Source organism: Cupressus sempervirens, chromosome 3 (genome assembly GCF_028749045.1).
Source record: "Cupressus sempervirens isolate cs-2001-9-10 chromosome 3, ASM2874904v1, whole genome shotgun sequence".
Taxonomy (NCBI): Eukaryota; Viridiplantae; Streptophyta; class Pinopsida; order Cupressales; family Cupressaceae; genus Cupressus; species Cupressus sempervirens.
This window is the reverse complement of record NC_143120.1, coordinates 223,547,640-223,570,124: the sequence shown is the minus strand read 5'-3', so window position 1 is coordinate 223,570,124 and position 22,485 is coordinate 223,547,640. Positions and strand designations below refer to the sequence as shown.

The window sequence follows — 22,485 nt, the reverse complement described above, 5'->3', positions numbered from 1 at the left end:
AACAACAAGTTGCATAAAATAACTATGTTCCCCGGGGATGCGTCCCCCCCAAAAAAACCAGCGTTTCGGGGACGGGGACGTCCCCGTCCCGGAAACTTCATTGGGGACTTGCATCCGTCCCCAATTTTTTAACACACAAAAAATTAAAAAAACTAAAAAAAATGTCACTTTTGCCGTCCCCATTTGCCGTCCCCCGCCGTCCCCAAAATCGGCAAAAAAAATATGCCGTCCCGGAAACCCGTCCCGCTGTCCCCTGCCGTCCCCGTCCCGGAAACTCGGGGGAACATAGTAAAATAATAGATCGGGAAGACTTACCTTGAAGACCGAGCTCAACAAGTTTCAAGTAACCACCTGGCTGTAAAAGCTCCCCCACAATTCTATCAGGTTCAGTCAAATCTCTCTCAAGAAGACGAACACGTCTTCCTTCCTGCATTGCATTGGACAGCAAAAAGTAAGAAAATAACATGCAAACAACCATTCCATCAATTTTTTCATCTCAATGCTCTCAACTTATTCAACCCTCCAAAATATCTAACTAATCTAACTGTTGTGCATTAGTCTCATAAATATGCACAAATTCCACCTTTCTTGAACCTTGCTTCAATGTAATCTTGAAGCTATGGATGTCAAAGATAGAATCAATCTGCAGAAATCTCATTTACATGGATATAGTATTCATTGTTCAACTTAAAATGTGTATATTTTTCAATTGGGTTGTATCATGAAATAGATATAACATGAATATATAGCAAATCTTTGACATTGCACATTACATGGAAATAAAAATCAATTTAAAAGCTCTTTATACAACACAGTTTCTGGCTTGGGCAAAACATGAGCTGCATGCCAAAGAGTGTTCATAAACTTTATAAATTGAACTAACTTTCAATTCCAAAAAGCTTGTTTTAGATAATCCTCTGAAACTCTAAACAAATTTAGCAAAATTGTGTTGCTCACTTTTGCAAAAACTAAAGAGACTTCTAGTTGACAAATCTTACAAATTTGTATGCATCTATGATCTCAGCAGTAATATGCTTTGCTGAATGGATAGATATGATTCACTTTTCATAATCAATTTTCTTTCCTACATGTGTGTGAGCAAAAGAGAGTAAATAATGCCACAAGATAAAGTAAGCACATCACTCGTTAGACTAAACTTTGTTTCCCTAGAGATGAGTGATGAGAGTATATCTAATATAGTTTATTTTTCATTGATTGGCTAATCTTTCACAAATATTTCAAAAATTATATTTGTCAATCAAATCATGTTAAAAAAGGAAAACCCAGATTCTGTGTAAACATTCAATAATTCGCTAGTTTTGAATTTTTAGCTAAGTTACCACATTCACCCTGGCAACTGCAAAAGCGAAAGTCAGATCGTTGGAAATGCAATGTTTGTTTGAATTAGATTCCAAATTCAATTTTCTCTATGTAATTCGCTGTAAAGTAGTCTAAACAGACCCTGGTCAACTTTCTGGCCATTTTGAGCAAATGCCGAAATACACACACAAACCTGGGAGGAATATGGATTAGTTTCAACAAATTTCAATCAAATTTGGGTGAATTTCAAATTTAATTGACTTTCAACAGCAGTATTATTACTTTATTTTATTGATATTCTAATGTAAACCTATAAGGTAAAAACACGGCATTTGTCATTTTGTAAAGATTTCTCCAAGCACATTCAGCGCAATTTTGTCTTCCACAATTGTTTAGTGTTTGTCTCTCAGCGTTATTGCTTGGTGTTTGTCTTCTTGTTATTGCTTGGTGTTTTTAAATCAGCGTGGGTTTTTTCCTTGCCTCATCCCATGGGTTTTTGTCTTCCTCACAGCAGGTTTTTGTCTTGCATCAGCAGCGTCTTCAAGCCCATGGATTCTCAGCAGCAGCAGCATCTTCCTCTCTACAGGTTAGCATATTTTTTTTTTTTTAAACCATTTTTATTTAATAATTTATACACAGTTAATAAAAAATACAGGCTCCCATTTAATTATTACCAATACATGATTAGCTTGTACTGTGATTTAGCCTGCATACATATATACATCAAATATCATATATCAATATTGGTATATATCACGAATCATTTTTGTTTGTTTTTTTGTTCTTTGTAGATTCAAGAAATGGCTGCAAGTGATTCTAGCGCCGGAAACCCCAACTTCAAAATACACAGATGCTTCCCGTTATGGAAATGGCTCAACCAATGTCAGGTGGAGGAGGTTATCTAATGTCCCCTTCTTTGCGCTTGGCCTTACTAGTGCCTTGTTGATCTATCTTTCCATTCAGATAGGCTAACGGCATTAATCTTGAGGATGCCAGCCAATCACAGAAGTTTATTTGGTTTCGTCGGGGAAATATTTAAGTGGAGAAGCATTTCTATTGTTAAGTCACTTTATTTTATAAAGTTACTTTATGACTTAAAGTCATTTTATAACAAAAGTAACTTAAGTGACTAAAAGACAAAAATGACTTTTATCCCACATTGCCTAGTTGTTTGTACTTCCCCTCATATCGAGGTTATAAAAGCAATGAACTTCCTTGGGATTGACACCATGAAAATATGATATTGTCCAAAATACAAAAGGTTGCTTAAATGTGACTGGTTTTCTTAAGGACGAAACCCCTTAAGCTGAATTTGGAGACTGGACGTAGCTTCAGTATCTCTTCGAAGATTTTCCCAAGTTCAAGTACAAATTTACAGCATAATATATTATTCAATTCAGCCTACTTCAAAAGCAAACCGAATGGCAATAGAATCACTTGTAAGTTCTTTATTCTAGCTGGCTGAAGCGTGTGGTCATCGTATTTGTCTGTGCTTGTGAGAGGAGTACGGCATCGGTAACAAGCAGAGGGTAACATCAGTATAACGCACAGGCCTAACCCGAGGGGCTCAGATCACTATTGGTAGGGAAGTAGGAAGAGTATACAGTCAGCCCGTGCGTAATATAGCAGAGGTTACCGGGTGCGAGCAATGTCAATACCAGTTGGGAGGTCGTGACAACTATCTCCTCCGGTCACATTGCAGTCAATAGGTGGCACGACAGAGCTTTGCCAATAGACCAACCACCAAGACATTTGTTTGGCATTGCTACCGAGTACAAGTTCTCCGCAAGCAGCGCAACTCTCGAGTATGAGTATGCCGTAGGGAGCATCAGAGGGGATTAGGAGGGTTGTAGGACTACACACCAATTCCAGGTGCCTCTTCCTTACTATCTTTTGCTTGAATATGAAGATATGTCTATCGTCCCCCTTCTAGTTTGGGTGGTTATAAGTTCTATTTACTAGCTAATACATGCTCACTCTATTTGGATGAAATAAAATGTACATAAATGAAAAAATAAGTAATGAGATGCATTCAGTTTGTTCCATGTATTATCTTCCTGCCTATTTATATTAGCCTCGACTATCACCAACATAACAGTGGAGGTCAAACTCATACCACAGCTTAATAGCATTTCCCCCCCCCCACACTTGTGTTGGTTATTTTGTTGAGTCTTCTTTGTTTTCTAGGTTTGGATCATTTCAGTGGTATCAGAGCCACAAGACTTGCCAACTTGTGGGTAAACTATCAAAATTGCAGGTTGGTTAAAAATAGGAAAAATCTCAAGTAGGTATGAATAGGAAGCCATATAATTTTAGTCACATCCAACCTAAACAGGCAAGATCTTCAAACTAGATTAATATTGAGGACAGCATAGTTGATGAAGAGCTAACCTTTGAGACAAGCATACAAATTGAACAGGTTCAATAGGTTGAATAGGCTGAACATGGACAAGTCACTCAAATGGCTCATGATGCTAATGAACAAGAACGGGAAGTAAGGGAAACCTTGCACGCTATTAGAGATGGACAGAATAATATCGCTACTGCACTTCAGCAGCTTACAAGTACTGTGCAGCAGCTAGCTCTGATATACAAGAGAACACCAAGTCATCACAGTGGAGGTGGTAGCGTGGTAGGATCACCCTGGACTACTAGGGCCCCCACACGGAGCACTGACAAGCCATTGATGCCCATTTTTGCTAAGAATAATGCTGAGGAAGAGGTAGCCCAACCTATGGTAGCAAGCTTACTTTTGGATAATGCAATGGCTATGTATGATGAATGGGATCTGTTCCTTGATCCAATTAAGCAGAATTTGACCTTTATTCAATACATGAATCAAAAAGGGAGTCAAAGAGGACACAGCAAGACAGGAGGCCTAGGGCACAGAATAGAGACTTGAAGCATGCCATGAACAAATTATCTCTCCCCAATTTTGATGGCAGCACTAAGACGTCTGCTAGGGCTTGGATTCACAAGGTAGACACATTCCTGACACTCAAACCCATGTCGAAAACAAAAGCTATTAGGTTTGCCACGATGCATTTAGAGGGAGCAGCATATGATCGGTGGCATCATGGACTAGTCACCCAAGATTAAGGTTTGATTACATCTTACAAGACTTTTATCTTATGAGACTTTCAGCTCTAAGTTGATCACTCCTTTTGACAGGAAGGACATTGAAGTCTACTGTAAGGATTTGGCACAGTTGCGACAAGGTGGATCTTTAGATGACTTCATTGATGAGTTTCAGCGGATCTCGGTAATGGTTCCGGATATGACAAAGCAGTAAGGTAATGTTGTTCACAGAGGGCTCACAAGACAGATTTAGAGGTTTGGTCAAGGTCCTTAAACCAGACACCTTGGATGATGCTATTAAGATCACACATAATTTGGACTCACCTTCTTCGATGCTACAGCCTCCTAAGAAACCTTATAAGGGGTCTACTTCGATCCAGAAGAACAAGAATTAGTATAAGACTCCCCCTTTCAGGTTGGACTTTGAGACACGGAATGAATTGAGGAAGGAGCTATGATTCACCTGTAGGGAGTCGTGGACATCGGATCACAGATGCCTTGGCAAGGATAAAATACATTATGTCGAGGTTCTTTCGGAAGAGGACAATGAGCAGTAGGGAGGCAAAGATGATGGCAATGATGAGGAAGGAAGTGAGGAGCAACCTCCTAAAGAGAGGAAGAAGGAATCCACTCCTGGACTGTCCCCTATCATAGCTTCCCTTTCTAGCGATCCCACTGGTCACCCCTTTCGTTTAAAGGGCATAGTAAGAGGGCGGTATATTGTGTGCCTTTTAGATACAAGTGCATCACAAAATTTTATAAGCACATGTTGGGTATCAAAGTGAAGGTTACAAGTTGATGATATACCCCGAGTTCGAAGTTAGGGTAGCAAGAGGTGATAGATTAAGGTGCACAGGAAAAGTGTCAAGGCTTTCAATTTACTTTGATGACTATCTTCTAGAGGCAGATTTTTATGCTGACTTGGATGGGTTAGACACCATGTTGGGTTAGGCAGTGGTTACAGACTTTGGGCAGGTACATAGTTGATCATGGTAAGATGCAGCTAGAATTCTTACAGGATGGCCGACAGGTGATTCTCAAGGCCATGTCAGAGGGTGAACCGAGAGTGATTTCAACTCACAAGATGCAGGCTATTATGAGGCATGATGACATTGAGTGGGCAGCGCACTATTTCACCTCCTCTAAGGCTACATTAGATTCAGGACAACAGTTTCACTATAACATTCAGCCAATGCCAAGAGGGTTTTTGAAGACATACCCCCGAGTATTCCCCCAAATAGAGGGCTTGAGCATATTGTCACCCCAGGCACTATAAAGAGGAAATAGAAAGGATGATCAAGGAACTCGTAGACATGGGACATATCAAACTCAGGCCAACCCTTTTGCTTCTTTAGTAGTTTTGGTGAAGGATGGTACTCTTCGCATATGTATTGATTACCATGCTCTCAACAAAAGGACCATTAAAAATAGGTACTCTATTCCTCGCATTGATGAGTTATTAGATAAACTACATGGGGCAGTCTATTTCTTGAAGATAGATCTTCAATCTGGATACCATCAAATACGTGTTCGTGAGGACATGCATAAGACAACTTTCAGATGCCACTACGGACACTATGAGATTTTGGTTATGCCATTTGTGCTCACCAATGCACCAGCTACATTTCAGTCTTGTATGAACCATATTTTTAAAAAGCAGTTGCACAAGAGCATGTTGGTGTTTTCTGATGATATCCTGGTTTTTAGCAGGACTTGGGAGGAGCATTTGTAGCAACTAGACGAGATACTTAGCATTGTGGAGAAGCATTAATTCTTTGCAAAGGAATCAAATTGTGAGTTTGAATTAAATAAGATTTGATGAAGGGTGCTCCCCATAATACCATAAACCATAACAAAAAACAAAGAAACAACAGCAAATGCGAGAACAAAATATGGACTTCTTATTTGTGCAACAAATGCGGAATTACAAAATTCACAAGTAGAATATGCTAACCCACATGGGCGCCTTCATTACAGTAATCTGCAAGACAAGCTGTGAACTATCACCTAGAGCTATCCTAGACAATGTTCAGGCTTTTCTTAAATAGGCAATTTTATGCCGCCCAAGAAGGTTCTAGATGCTCAAACTTAATACGTAGGGCCGACAGACCCTAAAAATACATAGAGTTGGCTAAATACATTTTTGACAAATTATTTTAGAAATTTCAGTAGCTCAACTTCTGAAGGCCATAACTCTCGAATCATTGCTCCAATTGGCTATTATAACCACCTTTTGGGAACGCCAACTCTTGATCTACAAGCTCAAAACAGCGCAAGCACCCTTCAAGTTTTTGGACCTTATCCGGGCACTCTAAGGCCTCCAACAGTGAGCCTAAAAAATCTTCTGCAAATTTTTCCACCGAAAATCTGCAATAACTTCTGTGATACTTAAGCTAAAGCAATGAAACTTTTATGGTAGGCTTATAATTCCAAAATGAACTTTCATGTAGAAAATGAAAACATTCCAAGCTTGTATGACAAACTTACTAAAACTAGCAAGTTCCCATAAATAGTAACCACCCTGTCTACTAGTCCTTGTTAAAATAGAAAAGACTAAAAAGAAAATATTTTTGGGTGATGCAAGATGCTCCTACTTCATACACCCGAGGTAATTTGAGAAGTGACTCTATCACGTCTCAAGTGTTCAGAGGAAAACCAAGATGGTTAACCTCCTCCTTTGCTAGCCATGATGAATCCTCAACTGGCCTCCCTTTCCTTTTGACCAGATATTCCTCATAAGTTTTGTTCCTGGTACTTTTGCCAACACGACTGTCCAATATCTCAATCTCCTTTGTAGCTGAACTAACTACTAGAATACTCCACTGTGCTTTTGCAACTTCATCTTCACCACCTCCATAATACTCTGTCAAATCTTAAATGTTAAATACTAGTGAAATATTCAATTCAGCAAGCAAATCCACTTCATACGCAATTCCAGAATCATGTCTTTTTACTATCTTGCATGGTCCAAACTTCTTCATCTTCAGCTTATCATATGTACCCATTGGAAAATGCTCCTTTCTCAAATGAACCATGACTTCATCTCTAATCTGAAATTCCTTATACCTCATTTTCACATTTGCCTTAGCCTTATACTGTGTATTCATCTTTAGGATGTGCTTCCTCACCTCCTCATGGATGTTCTCCAAATGTTTAGCAAAATCTTCTACTTCAGCGCTACTTATCTTGCCTTTATCCAACTGCCTCAATTCAGAAGCATTTCTAGGACTACTCCCATATACAATCTAGAATGGTAATTTACCAGTACTTCTATTGACAGAATTATTATATGCAAATTCCGCCTATGGTAAACTCATATCCCATCCTTTTGGTTTATCTCCAACCAAGCATCTCAACAAGTTTCCCAAACTGCGATTCACAACTTCTGTCTATCCATCAGTCTGTGGATGATGTGATGAACTGAACTTCAAATCTGTCTTCAACTTCTTCCACAATGTACGCCAGAAATACCCAACAAATTTGGTATTTCGATCTGAAACTATACTCTTTGGCAAACCATGTAGTCTCACCACTTCTCTGGAAAACAACTCTACCACATGAACATCACTAGTCTTCTTGCAAGGAATAAAATGTGTCATCTTTGAAAACTTGTCAACCACCGCAAAAATAGAATCATGCCTGCGCTTGTCTTCGGTAATTCAAGAATAAAATCCATGCTGACATCCTCCGACGGCTTCTTCGGTACAGGTAATGGCTGATATAACCCTGTATTATGTTTTACTCCTTTCGCCATCTGACATACTCTGAAACTTTGTACAAACTTCTTCACATCTTGCTGCAACTGTAGCCAATAATAATTCTCAGCAACCAAAGCTATGGTTTTATTTCTGCCAAAATGTCCAGCCAATCCTCTACTATGCTTCTCCTTGATGAGATTCTCTCTCATTGAACTTTTGGGAATGCACAACTAGCTTCTTTTGAACAACATATTATCCTAGATCATGAAATCCAACCACTTTGTTCTGTCAAGTGTAATAGGTTCCATACAAGCCTTCCACGCTTCACCAAAATCAGGATCATTTGGATACAAAGAACTGAGATCCTTGAACCCAACCACCTCTATTTGCATTTCTGTCAGCAAAAGTTGTCTTCTACTAAGAGCATTTGCAACTCTATTAGACTTCCCACTCCTGTGTTTCAAAACAAACATATAACTCTACAAAAACTCAACCCACTTCAAATGCCTTTGGTTCAATTTTCCTTGACTATTTAAATATTGCAAAGTTTGCTGATTAGTATACAAAACAAACTCCTTAGGAAGAAAATAGTGTCTCCACTTCTTCAATGCTTGAACTATAGCATAAGATTCCTGATCAAAAATAGAATATTTTTTTTTTGCATCATTCAATTTATCACTGAAATAAGCAATAGGTCTATCTTCTTGGCTCATAACAGCTCCTATTGTAGTACCACTAGCATCACAGTCTACTTCAAACACCTTGTTAAAATCAGGAACTGCTAAAACAGGCTGCTCAGTAACTTTTTGTTTCAACAAATTAAAACTCTTATCTACTCCTATAGTCCACTTAAACTCTTTCCTATCCTCTCTCATTGTTTTAGTCAAGGGTACCCACTCTTTAGATCTATCTTTGTGAAATACTCAGCTCCACTCAACAGTCTATAATATTATCCATCCTTAGCAATGGAAATCTATACTTGCTTGTGATCTTATTGATAGCGCGAGAATCTGTGCACATCCTCCATTCTCCATTCTTCTTTGGTGTTAATACTACTAGTACAACACATGGACTCGAACTCTCGAATCAACCCCTTTTGCAATAACTCATGAACTTGTCTATTCAACTCTTCACTTTCTGTCGGTGTCATTTTATGCGCTGCCTTGTTTGGCAAACTGGCTCTTCATTTAGTGACTGATCTTCCTCATTAGGGGTAATCCATTAGGCACATTATCTGATACAATATCAGAAAACTCTCCTAACATATCTACAACTTCTGCAGGTACCTCCTCTACTTCCTTACTATCTTTTGGAATTATAGCAAAACACATATGCTCACACTTTATACCTTTAAGAAACTCTTTTCCATCAACAAAACATATTCTGGCAGCACTACATACCTTTACCTCTTTCTCCTTCAATGGCTTCAACTTATGTTTCACTCCACCCTTGGTCAGAGTGTAGGTATTTGCTCGACCATTGTGTATAGCATGCCTATCAAACTGCCACGGTCTACCCAATAACATATGACATATGTCCATAAGTATGATATCACAAAGTACCTCATCCTGGTAGCTTCCAATCTTGAACTTCACTGAGCACTACTCATTGACCATGACCTTGTGGTCATCTTGCACCCAAGCAATACGGTATGGATGCGGATGTTTCTGCCTCTTCAACTTCAATTTGGTTACTATCGTTTTTGACACCAGAATGTTGGTACTTCCACCATAAATGATCACATCACAACACTTATCTTCACATCTACACCTTGTGCGAAACAAGCTCCTTTGATCAAGTTCATTCTCACCACTCAACAAGACTCTTCTGTTAACTAGGACTTCTCCTTTTTCAACATCTTCATAATGTAATGATTTAGCATCTTCATCAACATGTGCAACTCTAGCCTGGCCTTCTGTTCTTCGATCTATCCTTTCTTGGCACTGGGTACATTCAAATGCTCTATGCCCTTCTTCGCAATGAAAACATTTCCCAAGGAAGCCTCCTCTTCCAAATCCTTGTCCTTTGCCTCTTCCTCTCTGATCTCTATTGTTCTAATCATGGAAACGATTGGAATTGTTTCCCCTTTGCTTCTAACTACTACTTCTAGCCTCATTCTTGTTCTTTTGATCATCATTACGGCCACCATAAAATCGTCCGCCAAATCTTCCACCGCAACCTCTTCTACTATTCTTGTTGTCAAACTTCTTGCTCAACTTTTCCTCAACTCTTAGAGCAAACTGGTATGCCTCCTCAATACCATTCATTTGAACTAGACTAAACTCGTCCTGAATACTTGGCCTTAACCCATTAAGATAATGGGCCACTTTCTCCTTATCAGCGTCTGCATGGCCAGTTCTAATAAGAACTCGATAGAACTCTTCGATATACTCTTGAACAGATTTTCCCACTTGCTTCATCCCTTGCATTTTCTTCAACAAATCAAGCTCATAATCTACAGGAATGAATTGTCGCTTCAATTTAACTATCATCCGATCCCATCTAGTGATTTTGACCTTTCCCTTTCTAATCCGCTCCAACTGAACCTCCTACCACCAGATCTTTGCATGTCCCTTTAGTTTCGCCTTCGCAAACTTGACCCTATCAGGATCATCAATATCTTCATACTCAAAATACTCCTCCAGTTCATTGATCCAATCAATTAGCTCCTCTTGGTTAAGATTTCCCAAAAAGTGGGAAACTCAAACATAGGTCTTTTTCTAATTTTGGAGATGGCCCTAAAAAGCCTCTCTTTCTCTGAATTTAGAACTGCCTCTACTTCGGCATTTTCTTTTACTTCGTCCTCATCCTCGCTTTCATCTCTTACGGGAAGATTCATTCTTCTGCGCATTTGTTCTTCCAATGCTTGCATTTGTCTTCGGAGGTCTCGGAAACCCTCAAGTGTAACACTTACAGCTCTTCCACCACGATCCCTTCGTGGAGGCATTTTCACACTTCCGCTGAAACCCTAGTGCAAACTACCTCACAATCGGTGATCTGTCTACATGCTCAACCCAAACCACGGTCCTGGTTCAAACTACCTCACAGTTGGCGATCTATCCACACGCTCAAGAACTCTAGCTCTGATACCACTTGATGAAGGGTGCTCCCCTTAATACAATAAACCATAACAGAAAACAAAGAAACAACAGCAAATGCAAGAACAAAATATGGACTTCTTATTTGCACCGCAAATGCGGAATTACAGAATTCATAAGTACAATATGCTAAACCACATGGGGCCCTTCATTACAGTAATCTACAAGACAAGCTGCGAACTATCACCCAGAAATGTCCTAGACAATGTTCGGGCTTTTCTTAAATAGGCAATTTTATGCTGCCTGGGAAGGTTCTAGATGCTCAAACTTAATACCTAGGGCCTACAAACCCTGACAATACATGTAGAGTTAGCTAAATACATTTTTGACAAATTATTTTAGAAATTTCGGTAGCCCAACTTTCGAAGGCCATAACTCTCGAACCAGTGCTCCGATTGGCTATTATAACCACTTCTCAGAAATGCCAACTCCTAATCTACAGCCTCAAAATAGTGCAAGTGCCTTTTCATCGAGTTTTCGGACCTCATCCAGGCACTCTAAGGCTTCCAATGGTGAGCCTAAAAAAAATTTTGCAAATTTTTCCACCGAAAATCCGCAATAACTTCTCTAATACTTAAGCTGGAGCAATGAAATTTTTATGGTAGGCTTATAATTCCAAAATGAACCTTCACGTAGAAAATGAAAACATTCCGAGCTCGTATGACAAACTAACTAAAAATAGCAAGTTCCCATAAATACTAACCACTTTGTCTACTAGTCCTTACTAAAATAAAAAAGACTGTAAAAGAAAATATTTTTGGGTAATGCAAGATTGCTCTTACACCCAAGATGCTCCTACATCAAGATTCTTTACCTTGGACATGTAATTGGTGCAGATGGGGTTAAAGTGCACCAAGAAAAGATACAAGCAATCCTAGATTGGCCGCCTCTAAGGAATGTATCAGATTTGAGAGGTTTCCTCGGTCTTTGCTCCTATTACAGGAGGTTCGCTCGAGACTTCTCTCAGACAGCAGCTTCCCTCACCGATCTCACACAGAAAGGGGCATTCAAGTGGATGGATGATGCAAAGGTAGTCTTTGATAGGCTCAAGACAATGATGAGCACATGCCTTATTCTAGCACTTCCCAACTTCTCTCGCCCTTTTGCCATAGAGTGTGATGCTTCGGAGAATGGAATTGATGCAGTTGTGATGCAGGACAGGCACTCGATAGCATATGAGAGTTGGAAGCTCAAGGGTAGTGAGAGATCGTATTCCACCTATGACAAGAGATGCTAGCCATTATGTTAGAAATAGGAATACTGAGAGGGGGGCTGAATCAGTATTCTACAAACTTTTCTCGCCAATTGGATATTATTTATTACTTTGAAGCATGTATAAGAAAGTAAACAAGTAATGCTAAGTAGTAATAATAATAATGCATAAAGAGAACTCATAACACCATATTTTGTTAACAAGGGAAACCCTGGCCAAGGGAAAACCCGGTGGGGATGATACCCACTAGTTGATGTACTAATATAAATATTCCTTGTTAGAGGATGGACCCTGTTAGGAGTCTATAAAAAGCATTCAGTACATAGGAGTTCCTATTAGGATACTTTGAATCTTGTTAGGAGATTCCAACCCTATTAGGAGCTGTAGTACAATGGATGCAAGAAGAGCTCACTACCCAACATGCACTTCGAATTACAAGAAGAGCTTACTGCCCAAACAAGTAATAAATCCTCAAATATATAAATGTTGTACCTTATTTCCAGCTGACCTCTGACCTTATCTCGATCTCGGATCACAAAATCGCTTCTGCATATGATACAAAAATTCGCATTCACATATAACATTACTTCGCATTCAATCACATAATTTGCACATCACTTGCAAATGACTTCGCAAGATGTCTTTACATAAATACCATGCCTTTACAAAAATTGGTGTTGGGTCGGCTAGGACCACAAAATACTTTTCCAACTTAGAGTAAACATCTAGGATGTTGTCCCTAATTGGTCAAGTATTACCTTTAATTCCGTTCTGTTCACTAGTAAATCGTGAATATCTCGTTTCCCTACTGTCTATACTGATGTCCAAGGTTATACACATCATCATCAACATGTATACTATCTCCATCTAACCTCTCTCACAGATAACATTGTATAAACAAGTTATACATCAAAGCAATACACTATTGTAAACCAGTTTCATACTTACACAATTTTTTGAGTACCAAAAGCTAAGTATCTTTATTTCCGAGGTTTTCTACAACATGTACATCATGTGTTGTCATTAATGACAACAATTACATCACTACATATAGCCAATTGTCAACAATCTCCCTCTTTGGCATTGATGGCAACAAAGTAAGTACAATTGGCTAAGTAACAAAAACTTTATCAAAACTTACAATACTTATCTTATATTACATATACTTGATATTACAAATGCTCCCCCTTTCAATATGATTATTACATACATAACTTACTACAATTTTCTTCTACAACTTCTTCCCCTTTGACATCAATGACAAAGGTCGGAAAGTCCAAAAACTGTCAAAAACTGTTGTCTCTTTGCTATCAAAAACTTTCAAAAACTATCAAAATTTATGTCTTGCCGTCTCAAGCTACTAGTATCTTCATACAATCATCAGAGTTTGTCTTCAAACTATTCATACCTTTTTCCCATGTGTCCTTTGTTGCTTCGGCAATAGTGAGCATTGCACATAAGGCATATGATGCAATCTCAACTGCATTGAGGTCGGAGTAGGTGAAATTGGAATGAGTGTCCTTTGCTTTGACACATTCCTCCAACTATCTTTCAATGGTTGATATCTTTAGAGCAATAGACTCTCTAAATTCCAATAGTCTTCTCAAAACTTGCTCTTTTTCAAGTTATAGTTTCCTGATGTTTGTGTGAACACTGGCAACTTGTCCTTCAAACTCATCAACTCTACAAGAGGGTTGTTGTATCTGACTAGTTAGAGCTTCCAGCTCACTTAGCTTCCCTTGAATCTTACTATCCAAATCTTTTTCAACTTATGAGACAAAGTACATTTGATGTACAATACCTTGCCAACTTGTTGACATCTTCGGAGTTCCTTGATACAAATATCAAGACTTGGCAAATCATTCCGAATGTTTTGACAAATGGTGCTAAGACGATTAGCATCGTGTGAAATTTGAGCCTTAGACTCACCAACATTCAACAAATTTGTAAAGTCATCATCAAATGATTTTACAACAGCTTTAGCTCTCTATTCGGGGTTTGCTTTCTGTATGTTTGGCTGTGAGGGTGTTGTGCAATCTGTCAATCACCTCCATTAATGCTCTTTATAGACTCTTGACTATTGTATTCTTTTTCTTTCTTTTCATTTCCCTTCTTTTCTGCTTCTAACTTCTCTTCTTTTTCTTGTTCTCTCCTCTTTTCTTCTTCTTTTTGTTTCTCCTCTTCAAGCAATTTCAGCTTGGCTTCTTCAATCTTCTTCTTTTCTTCTTCTAACTGTCTTTTCTCTTCTTCAATCACTCTCAACTATTCCTGAATATCTTTGGAATGGGGCTCAGGCTGATCAAAACTTGCGAAAGGATTATCATCAATGTTAATTGTAACACTTGTTTGATCAATTTGCATAGTATCACCACTTATTGATACTTTCGAAGTTTTCTCTGCAGTGGTAGGAGCTGCGTCTACCTCAATCATCATTTTATTGATAGCTGCAACAGTTTTACTACTTATTACATTCTTATCACCACCCATAAATAGAATTGGCCTCATTTTGTTCTGTAGATAGGGTGCTAGTTTACCCATCAATTTCTTTATTTCTTCTTCATCTTTAGTCTTGCACATAGTTCTTATCATTGATTTCCGAAGTTCTATATCTTCTTCCTGAACTGGTGCCTTCTTTGCTATAAGTCTATCATAGACTTTCTGATTGACAAAATTTTTAATGTCTTCAAGTTTCAAGTTATTAAGAATCATATATCTCATAGTAGAGATATCAATCTATTCTTTCTCAATATCACTACACAAATCATAGAACTTATTCATCTGCACAAAGTTCCCTTCATTAACAATGGTTGTGTTAATCTTCTCTATCTTTGGTTTCCAAGGTTGCCTTAATTTACCTGTTGGCTGCTTGGAAACAATAACCTTCTCTAGCTATTTGTCTTCTTGTTCCTCTTGTTCTTCTTCATCACTAGAATCTTCAATTGTCAACAATGTCTTTTTTCTTTTCTCTAGTCTAGTAGCTTGTTGCTTAACTCTCTTTGATTGCCTTTTAGATCCACTTGGTTTCTCAACTTATACAGCAGCATATGGGATGCTTTGTTCTACAGGAGTTTCTGCAATGGATACACCGGATGCTTGGCCAACTAACAGAGGTCTCACATACATTACACCTTGTTCACCAATTTGTTTCAGGTCGGAGATTGTTTGTCTAACTACCTATGATTCCTCTTCTGACGTACCGGCCTGAAATAGTGCTTTCTTCATTATAGTTGCAACCTTCCTATGAGATGCTTTCTCTAATGATGCCTAGTAAATTGACTGAGTTATTTCCTCATATGTTCCAAATCTGTAAGCTGATTGATCTATTTCAGATTTCAAAATTAAATCAATGTAACCAATAGCTACATCATCACTTAACTCATAGCCTAAGGGATCAAAAAATGTTTCCCGAGGTTCTACTGCTTCAATATAAGTTAGGTATGTATCCACCATAAAACATATATCATTCTTAAATCTGTCAAAATTTGCAGGTGCAATTCTGAGTCTCTATTTCATCTCATTTGAAATGTCCTCATAATTAAATTACCACTATACAAGATTTTCTCTGCAGAATGCCTTCTGCATACATCTATTATCTTATCCATAGTGCATCTTTCACTACTCATAATCTTTGTAACTGATAAAAATGGAAATCTCTTAAATACATGAAAGAAAATATGATTAATCAGAGACTAGAATCTGAATACACCATTCTTAATTCTTTTAATCTTCTCCAAATTCTCAAGGGGTTGTACTCTCAGAATCTCACTCAAATTCACTTGTTCCTTCTCAATACAAATCTTGTAGATTGTATAAATAAAACTTGCTGACAACTCATCACTCTTAGAACTTGCACAAATAGAATATGCAATGATTCTACTCAAGAATCTCACATCATGTTGTCTGATGGTGCTGATCACCATTGCCTCACCATTATAAATTGTCTTAGTGTTAAGTGCCACCTTCTTTTTAACTAGTTTCTCGCCAATGGGTACACTACCTTGTTGGCTAAGACCAATAACCTCATGAATAAGGTCAGCAGAGCTGTCAACTACATCTTCCCCCATCCAAATCTTTACATTATGAATTCTGCTTAATATAATCTGAGTCCACTCTTTGGTATCAAGCTCATGGTAAAAGTAATATCTAACCAAGTCTAAATCCTTCAAATGCTCATATTTGGGCTTAATAGTCATATCATGATTGAAAACAATTTCCATATCTTTGTTCATGAAATCTCCTCTAATATTTTCAAATTTACTAGACAAGTAGCTTCTTATGTCTTCCAAGTAAACTACGTTGTTTGGAGTTGTTGATAAAACTGAATTAGGGTTTTCTTCTAAGGGTTTCACAAGAACAATCTTCAATTGGGTCTCTCAACATTCTCAATATTCTGAACTAATGGCATATCCATGATTTCACCAAATATAAATTTATCGAAGACATAAAATACTTTTTTTCAAAGTAGGGTTTTGCATGAAATTGCTTTGTCAAATCACTTCTGAGTGCTCTAAGCTTCTAAGATAATCACAATGTAGAAATAATCAAGTTAGTATTCTATTTATTTAGCTAGAACTTGCATTAATTGCGTACTTTGCCAAATCGAAAAAGCTGTTAATTTCATTCTGAAATCAAATATTTGATCAAGATCATCTCTCTGATCTTCAAATGCTATATGAGGTTCACCATAGCTTTATTTCATCATAACAATGCTCCACAAAACTTCGCTCTACGAAATTTGTTGTGAAAACATAGATTTCATCTTCTATCATAGAATAAACTTTCTCTGCTATACCAGTAACACTTATTTCCTTCGTAACTTGTTTCAATAAGCTCCAAATTGCAAGCAAGCTTAGCTACAATCTAAAATCATCAAGATATATCTTCTCTCAACCTCACTACTCATAGCTCGATCTCTAAATGAAGTTTCAAATTCTGATGCTGTGAATAAGCTTAATTCAACTTGGTTGAATCAAACTCGATTGCTGACTTCAATTTTCCTGTCTCAACATCATCTAACTTTTCCTCAAAAATATTTAATCCCTTTACAAATGCCTCGTCAAGTTCTTCTCAAAGTTCACTAACTACATTTGTTTGATATTCATTGTCTTTCTTAGTTCCAGAGTTACTTTCATGATTTCTTTTGTCATTTCCTAAGTTTCTTCCAATGTTGCTTCTATTTCCGAAGTTTCTTTCATGATTCCTTCTGTCATTTCCGAAGTTTCTTCCATTGTTCCTTCTGTCCATTCTATAGTACTTTGTTGTATGTCAGAAGTTGTTGCATAACTAATATACTAGGGTTCTGCTTCTAGGATTTTGCTGATCAATAGGTGCTTAACAGTTTCGGGCTATGTGTCCAAAGTTGTTACACTTATTACACAAGATCTGCTTTCTTTCTTCATAAGGTCTACTTTCTCTTGATGTCCTCTCATTAGATCTTCTTCTATCTGCAAGGTTAGTATTTCCGAACATTCTACCATTTCTTCTATCATTATCATATTTAGGTTTCCTACAATCAATTGCTTTATGATCAATTGTACAATCTCTTTTCATATGACCTATTTCATTACAAGAAAAACACTTACCTCTAAATTCATACCTGATTTTCTTAGGCAATTCCACTTGCTTAGGTTCATCCAATTTCTCAGTTTCCTTCTCTTGTCCAACTTCTTTGAATTTATTAGAAGATTGACTGGATTCAATCTTATCATTAGATTTATCTTTCTCTTTTAGATTTGATCTACTTTCAGGTTTCTTTGCAGACATGTTAAATAGGTAACCAAGACCAGTCTTATCATAGGTAGGTCTTTGTATTGACATTGATTCATCAAGCTTTTCTCTGCTAGTATAGAGCTTTTCAAGTTGTAGCTTGCTCTAAGTTAATTCACCTTTCGCAATAGTGTTGCACTTTTGAAGTTCTTTATGATCAGCTTTTAGTGCTTCAAGTTCGAATGTCTTCTTTGCCAGATTGGTTCTAAGATCTGAATTTTCAGTCTTCAAATCAGATTCAACTTTGCTAGGATCATTCTTCAAACTCAACTTTAGATTGGTAATCTTCAATTCATGCCTCAAGATCTTGTACTCTATTTTCAATTTTGAATATTCATCATCACTAGTTTCAAATTCAGTAGATTCAGGCTTGGATTTGAGATGTTCAATCTTGTCCTTCAATTGTCCAATGTATACTTTGGAGTCTTCATATCTATCTTTCAGCTTATCTCTTTCTTCAGTAAGGAGATCAATTTGTTCAAGTGCCTCTTCAAGGTTCTTCATCAACTGTTTCATATCCATAGGGATCTTACTCAAGCTATTAAGCCTCTTCTGAGTAACTGTGCTCTGATACCAATTGTTAGAAATAGGGCTACTAAGAGGGGGAGGGTGAATCATTATTGTACAAACTTTTGTCGCCAACTGAATATTATTTATTACTTTGAACAATGCATAAGAAAGTAAACAAGTAATGTTGAGCAGTAACAATAACCATGCATAAAGAGAACTCATAACACCATATGTTGTTAACTAGGGAAACCCTAGCCAAGGGACAACCCCAGTGGGGATACCCACTAGATGATGCACTAATATAAATGTTCCTTGTTAGAGGATGGACCTTGTTAGGAGTCTATAAAAAGCATTCAGTACATAGGAGTCCCTGTTAGGAGATTTTGAATCCCTATTAGGAGATTCTAACCCTGTTAGAAGTTGTAGTACAATGGATGCAAGAAGAGCTCACTGCCCAAACAAGTAATTAATCCTCAAGTATATAGATGTTGTACCATCTTTCCAGCTGATCTCTAACCTTATCTCAATCTCGGATCACAAAATTGCTTCTGCATATGACACAAAACTTCGCATTCATATATAACATTGCTTCGCATTCAATCACATAATTTGCACATCACTTGCAAATGACTTTGCAAGATGTCTTTGCATAAATACCATGCCTTTACACAAATTGTTGTTGGGTCAGCTAGGATCACAATATACTTTTTCAACTTAGAGTAAACATCTAGGATGTCAACCTTAATTGTTCAAATAATTATTTTGTAAACAAAATAATTCCTTTACCTTTAACTTTGTTGTTTTGTTCACTGGTAAACCATGAATATCTCTTTTCCATATTGTTCGTAGTGATGTCCAAGGTTATACACATCATCATCAACATGTACACTGTCTCCATCTAACCTCTCTCTCACAAATAACATCATATAAACAAGTTATACATCAAAACAATACACTACTGTAAATCAATTTCATGTATCAAAACAATACACTGCTGTAAATTGTCTTGAGCCAAACAATTTTCTGAGTACCAGAAGCTAAGTATCATTGTTTCCGAGGTTTTCTACAACATGTACATCATGTGTTGGCATTAATGACAACACTTACATCACTACATAGCCAATTGTCAACACATTATGCATGCCTTAACTAAGTTTAGACAGTACTTGGTGGGTGGCAAATTCACGGTTAAGATGGACCACAACTTGCGACATTTCTTAGAACAGAAGGATCTCGATGAAAGACAACAAAAGTGGGTCAGCAAGATTTAGGCCTATGATTTTGATATCGAGTATGTCAAGGGTAAGAATAATATAGTTGCTAATGCGCTTTCCAAGAGACTTTCAATAGTAGAGTGTTGTGTCATTTCAGAGATATCGGCAGATTGGGTGTCCCAATTACTCGTTGAGTATTCTAAGAATACTCAACCTTGTCAAATCATGCATGGGAAATTCTAGGACAGCGGGTACAAGGTAATCGATGCTATGTTTTTTTATAAGGATAGGATCTACCTCGTGCCAAAGTCCAAGCTCAAGGTAAAAATTATGGATACTCTTCATGATGCCCATCAGTGGGACACTCGGGTGAAGAAACCTATAGGCAGGTCAGAAAAAGGTTTTTATGGAAGGGCCTCAAGGACGATGTACTGCAGCATGTCAGAGAATGCCAGACTTGTTAGGAGAACAAGTTGGAGCACAAGTTCCCAGTCAAATTATTACAGTCTCTTCCTATTCTAGCATAGAATGGGAGGGTATCTCCATGGACTTTATTACAGAATTGCCGAGAGTGCACGGCAGATATTCCATTTTTGTGGTTGTGGACAGATTGACCAAGTTTGCTCATTTCTATGCTATAGCGGCAAATTGACCAGCCTCTCAAATAGTCAAGTTGGTTTTTTGAGAGGTTTTTCGTCTACATGGCCTACCTTGGACCATTGTGAGCGACAAGGATAGCAGATTTCTCAGCACTTTTTGGCAGGAATTATTCAGATTGGCAAGCACGGAATTGACACCTAGCATGAGTTACCACCCACAAATGGACGAGCAGACTGAGATAGTAAATAAATGGGTGGATGGTTATCTCCAGAACTATGTAGCGAGGCAACAAAGAGCTTGGGTTAAATGGTTATATTTAGGGGAGTATTGCTATAACTCCTACCACATGTTCATCCGAATGACACCATTTCGAGCTCTTTATGGTAGCGAACCACTATCATTCGTAGATCTGGCGTTACAGGACAGCTAAGCACCACTGGCTAGAGATAAGATACAAGATCAGCAGGATATTCTCAAATCTCTTCAGGAGAACATCCTACAAGCTTAGAATCAGCAGATAATGTACATTGGTCACCACCGAACAGAGCGGAGTTTTGAGTTAGGCGACATGGTTTACCTTCAACTCCAACCTTATAGGTAGAGCTCCTTGAAAAAGAGTGGATCCGAGAAGCTTCAGCCAAGATTTTATGGTCGCTATTGCATTACCAGGAGGGTTGGAGAGGTTGCTTATGAGTTGGACTTGCCAGATGACAATAGAATCCATAATGTTTTTCACATGTCTTGCCTCAAGAAGGCAATTGGTCAACATGTAGTGCCTTTCGTTGGATTGCCCCCACTTGATGAGTAAGGGAAACAGGTTTCGAGGTGATTGAGATCAGGGAGAGAAAGCTACTTAACAGATCCATCAGGGAGTATTTAGTTCGCTAGAAAGATTTTCCATATGAAGATGCCACTTGGGAGGGCAAATCAATCCTGCAACATCTGACACTGAGATTGCTTGAGGGCAAGCAATCCCAGGAAGGGAGGACTGAAATGTCCCCTTCTCCGTGCTAGGCTTTACTGGCACCTTGTTGGTCTATCTTTCCATCGGGATAGGCTAACGGCATTAATCATGAGGATGCCAGCCAGTCACAGGAGTTTTTTTGGTTTCATTGGGAAATATTTAAGTGGACAAGCTTTTCTATTGTTAAGTCACTTTGTTTAATAAAGTGGATTTATAAAGTTACTTTATGACTTAAAGTCATTTTATAACAAAAATAACTAACTAGAAGACAAAAATGGCTTTTATCCCACACTGCCTAGTTGTTTGTATTAACACTCATATCAAGGTTATAAAAGCAATGAGCTTCCTTGGGACTAACACCATGAAAATATGATATTGTTCAAAATACAAAAGGTTGCTTAAATGAAACTGGTTTTCTTAAGAACGAAGGAATTGGGACACTAGACGTAGCCCCAGTATCTCTTCGAAGATTGTCCCAAGTTCAATTACAAATTTGCAGCATAATATATTATTCAATTGAGCCTACTTCAAAAGCAAACCGAATGGCAATAGAATTACCCTAGCTGGCTGAAGCGTGTGGTCATTGTATGCGTCTGTAGTTGCGAGAGGAGTGTGGCATCAGTAACAGGCAAAGGCTAACATCAGTATAACACACAGGCCTAACCCGAGGGGCTCGGATCACTATCGGCAGGGAAGTAGGGACAATATACAATCAGCCCATGCGTAATGTAGCAGAGGTTATTGGGTGTGGGCAATGTCAATTCCAGTTGGGAGGTCGTAACAGTTATCTCCTCCAATCACGTCAAAGTCGATAGGTGGCACGACAAAGCTTTGCCAGCAAACCAACCACAAAGAATCAGAGACGTGTGCAGCATTCGTTTGGCATTGCTACCGAGTACGAGTTCTCCGCAAGCAACACAACTCATGATATGAGTATGTCGTAGGGAGCATCGAAGGGGGTTAGGAGGGCCGCGGGACTAGACGCCAACTCCAGGTGCCTCTTCCTTACTGTCTTTCGTTTGAA

General features: G+C 38.2%; 1 protein-coding gene across 1 annotated transcript in view; it reads right to left on the bottom strand.

Moving 5' to 3' along the window:
- Positions 1-22,485, bottom strand: part of LOC149565641 (squalene monooxygenase SE1-like) — a 61,339-nt gene that overhangs the window by 19,678 nt on the left and 19,176 nt on the right. The window contains exon 2 of the mRNA XM_089819153.1: positions 316-427. Within this exon, the coding sequence (XP_089675279.1) occupies positions 316-427 (112 nt within the window). The remainder of the gene's footprint in view (positions 1-315; positions 428-22,485) is intronic.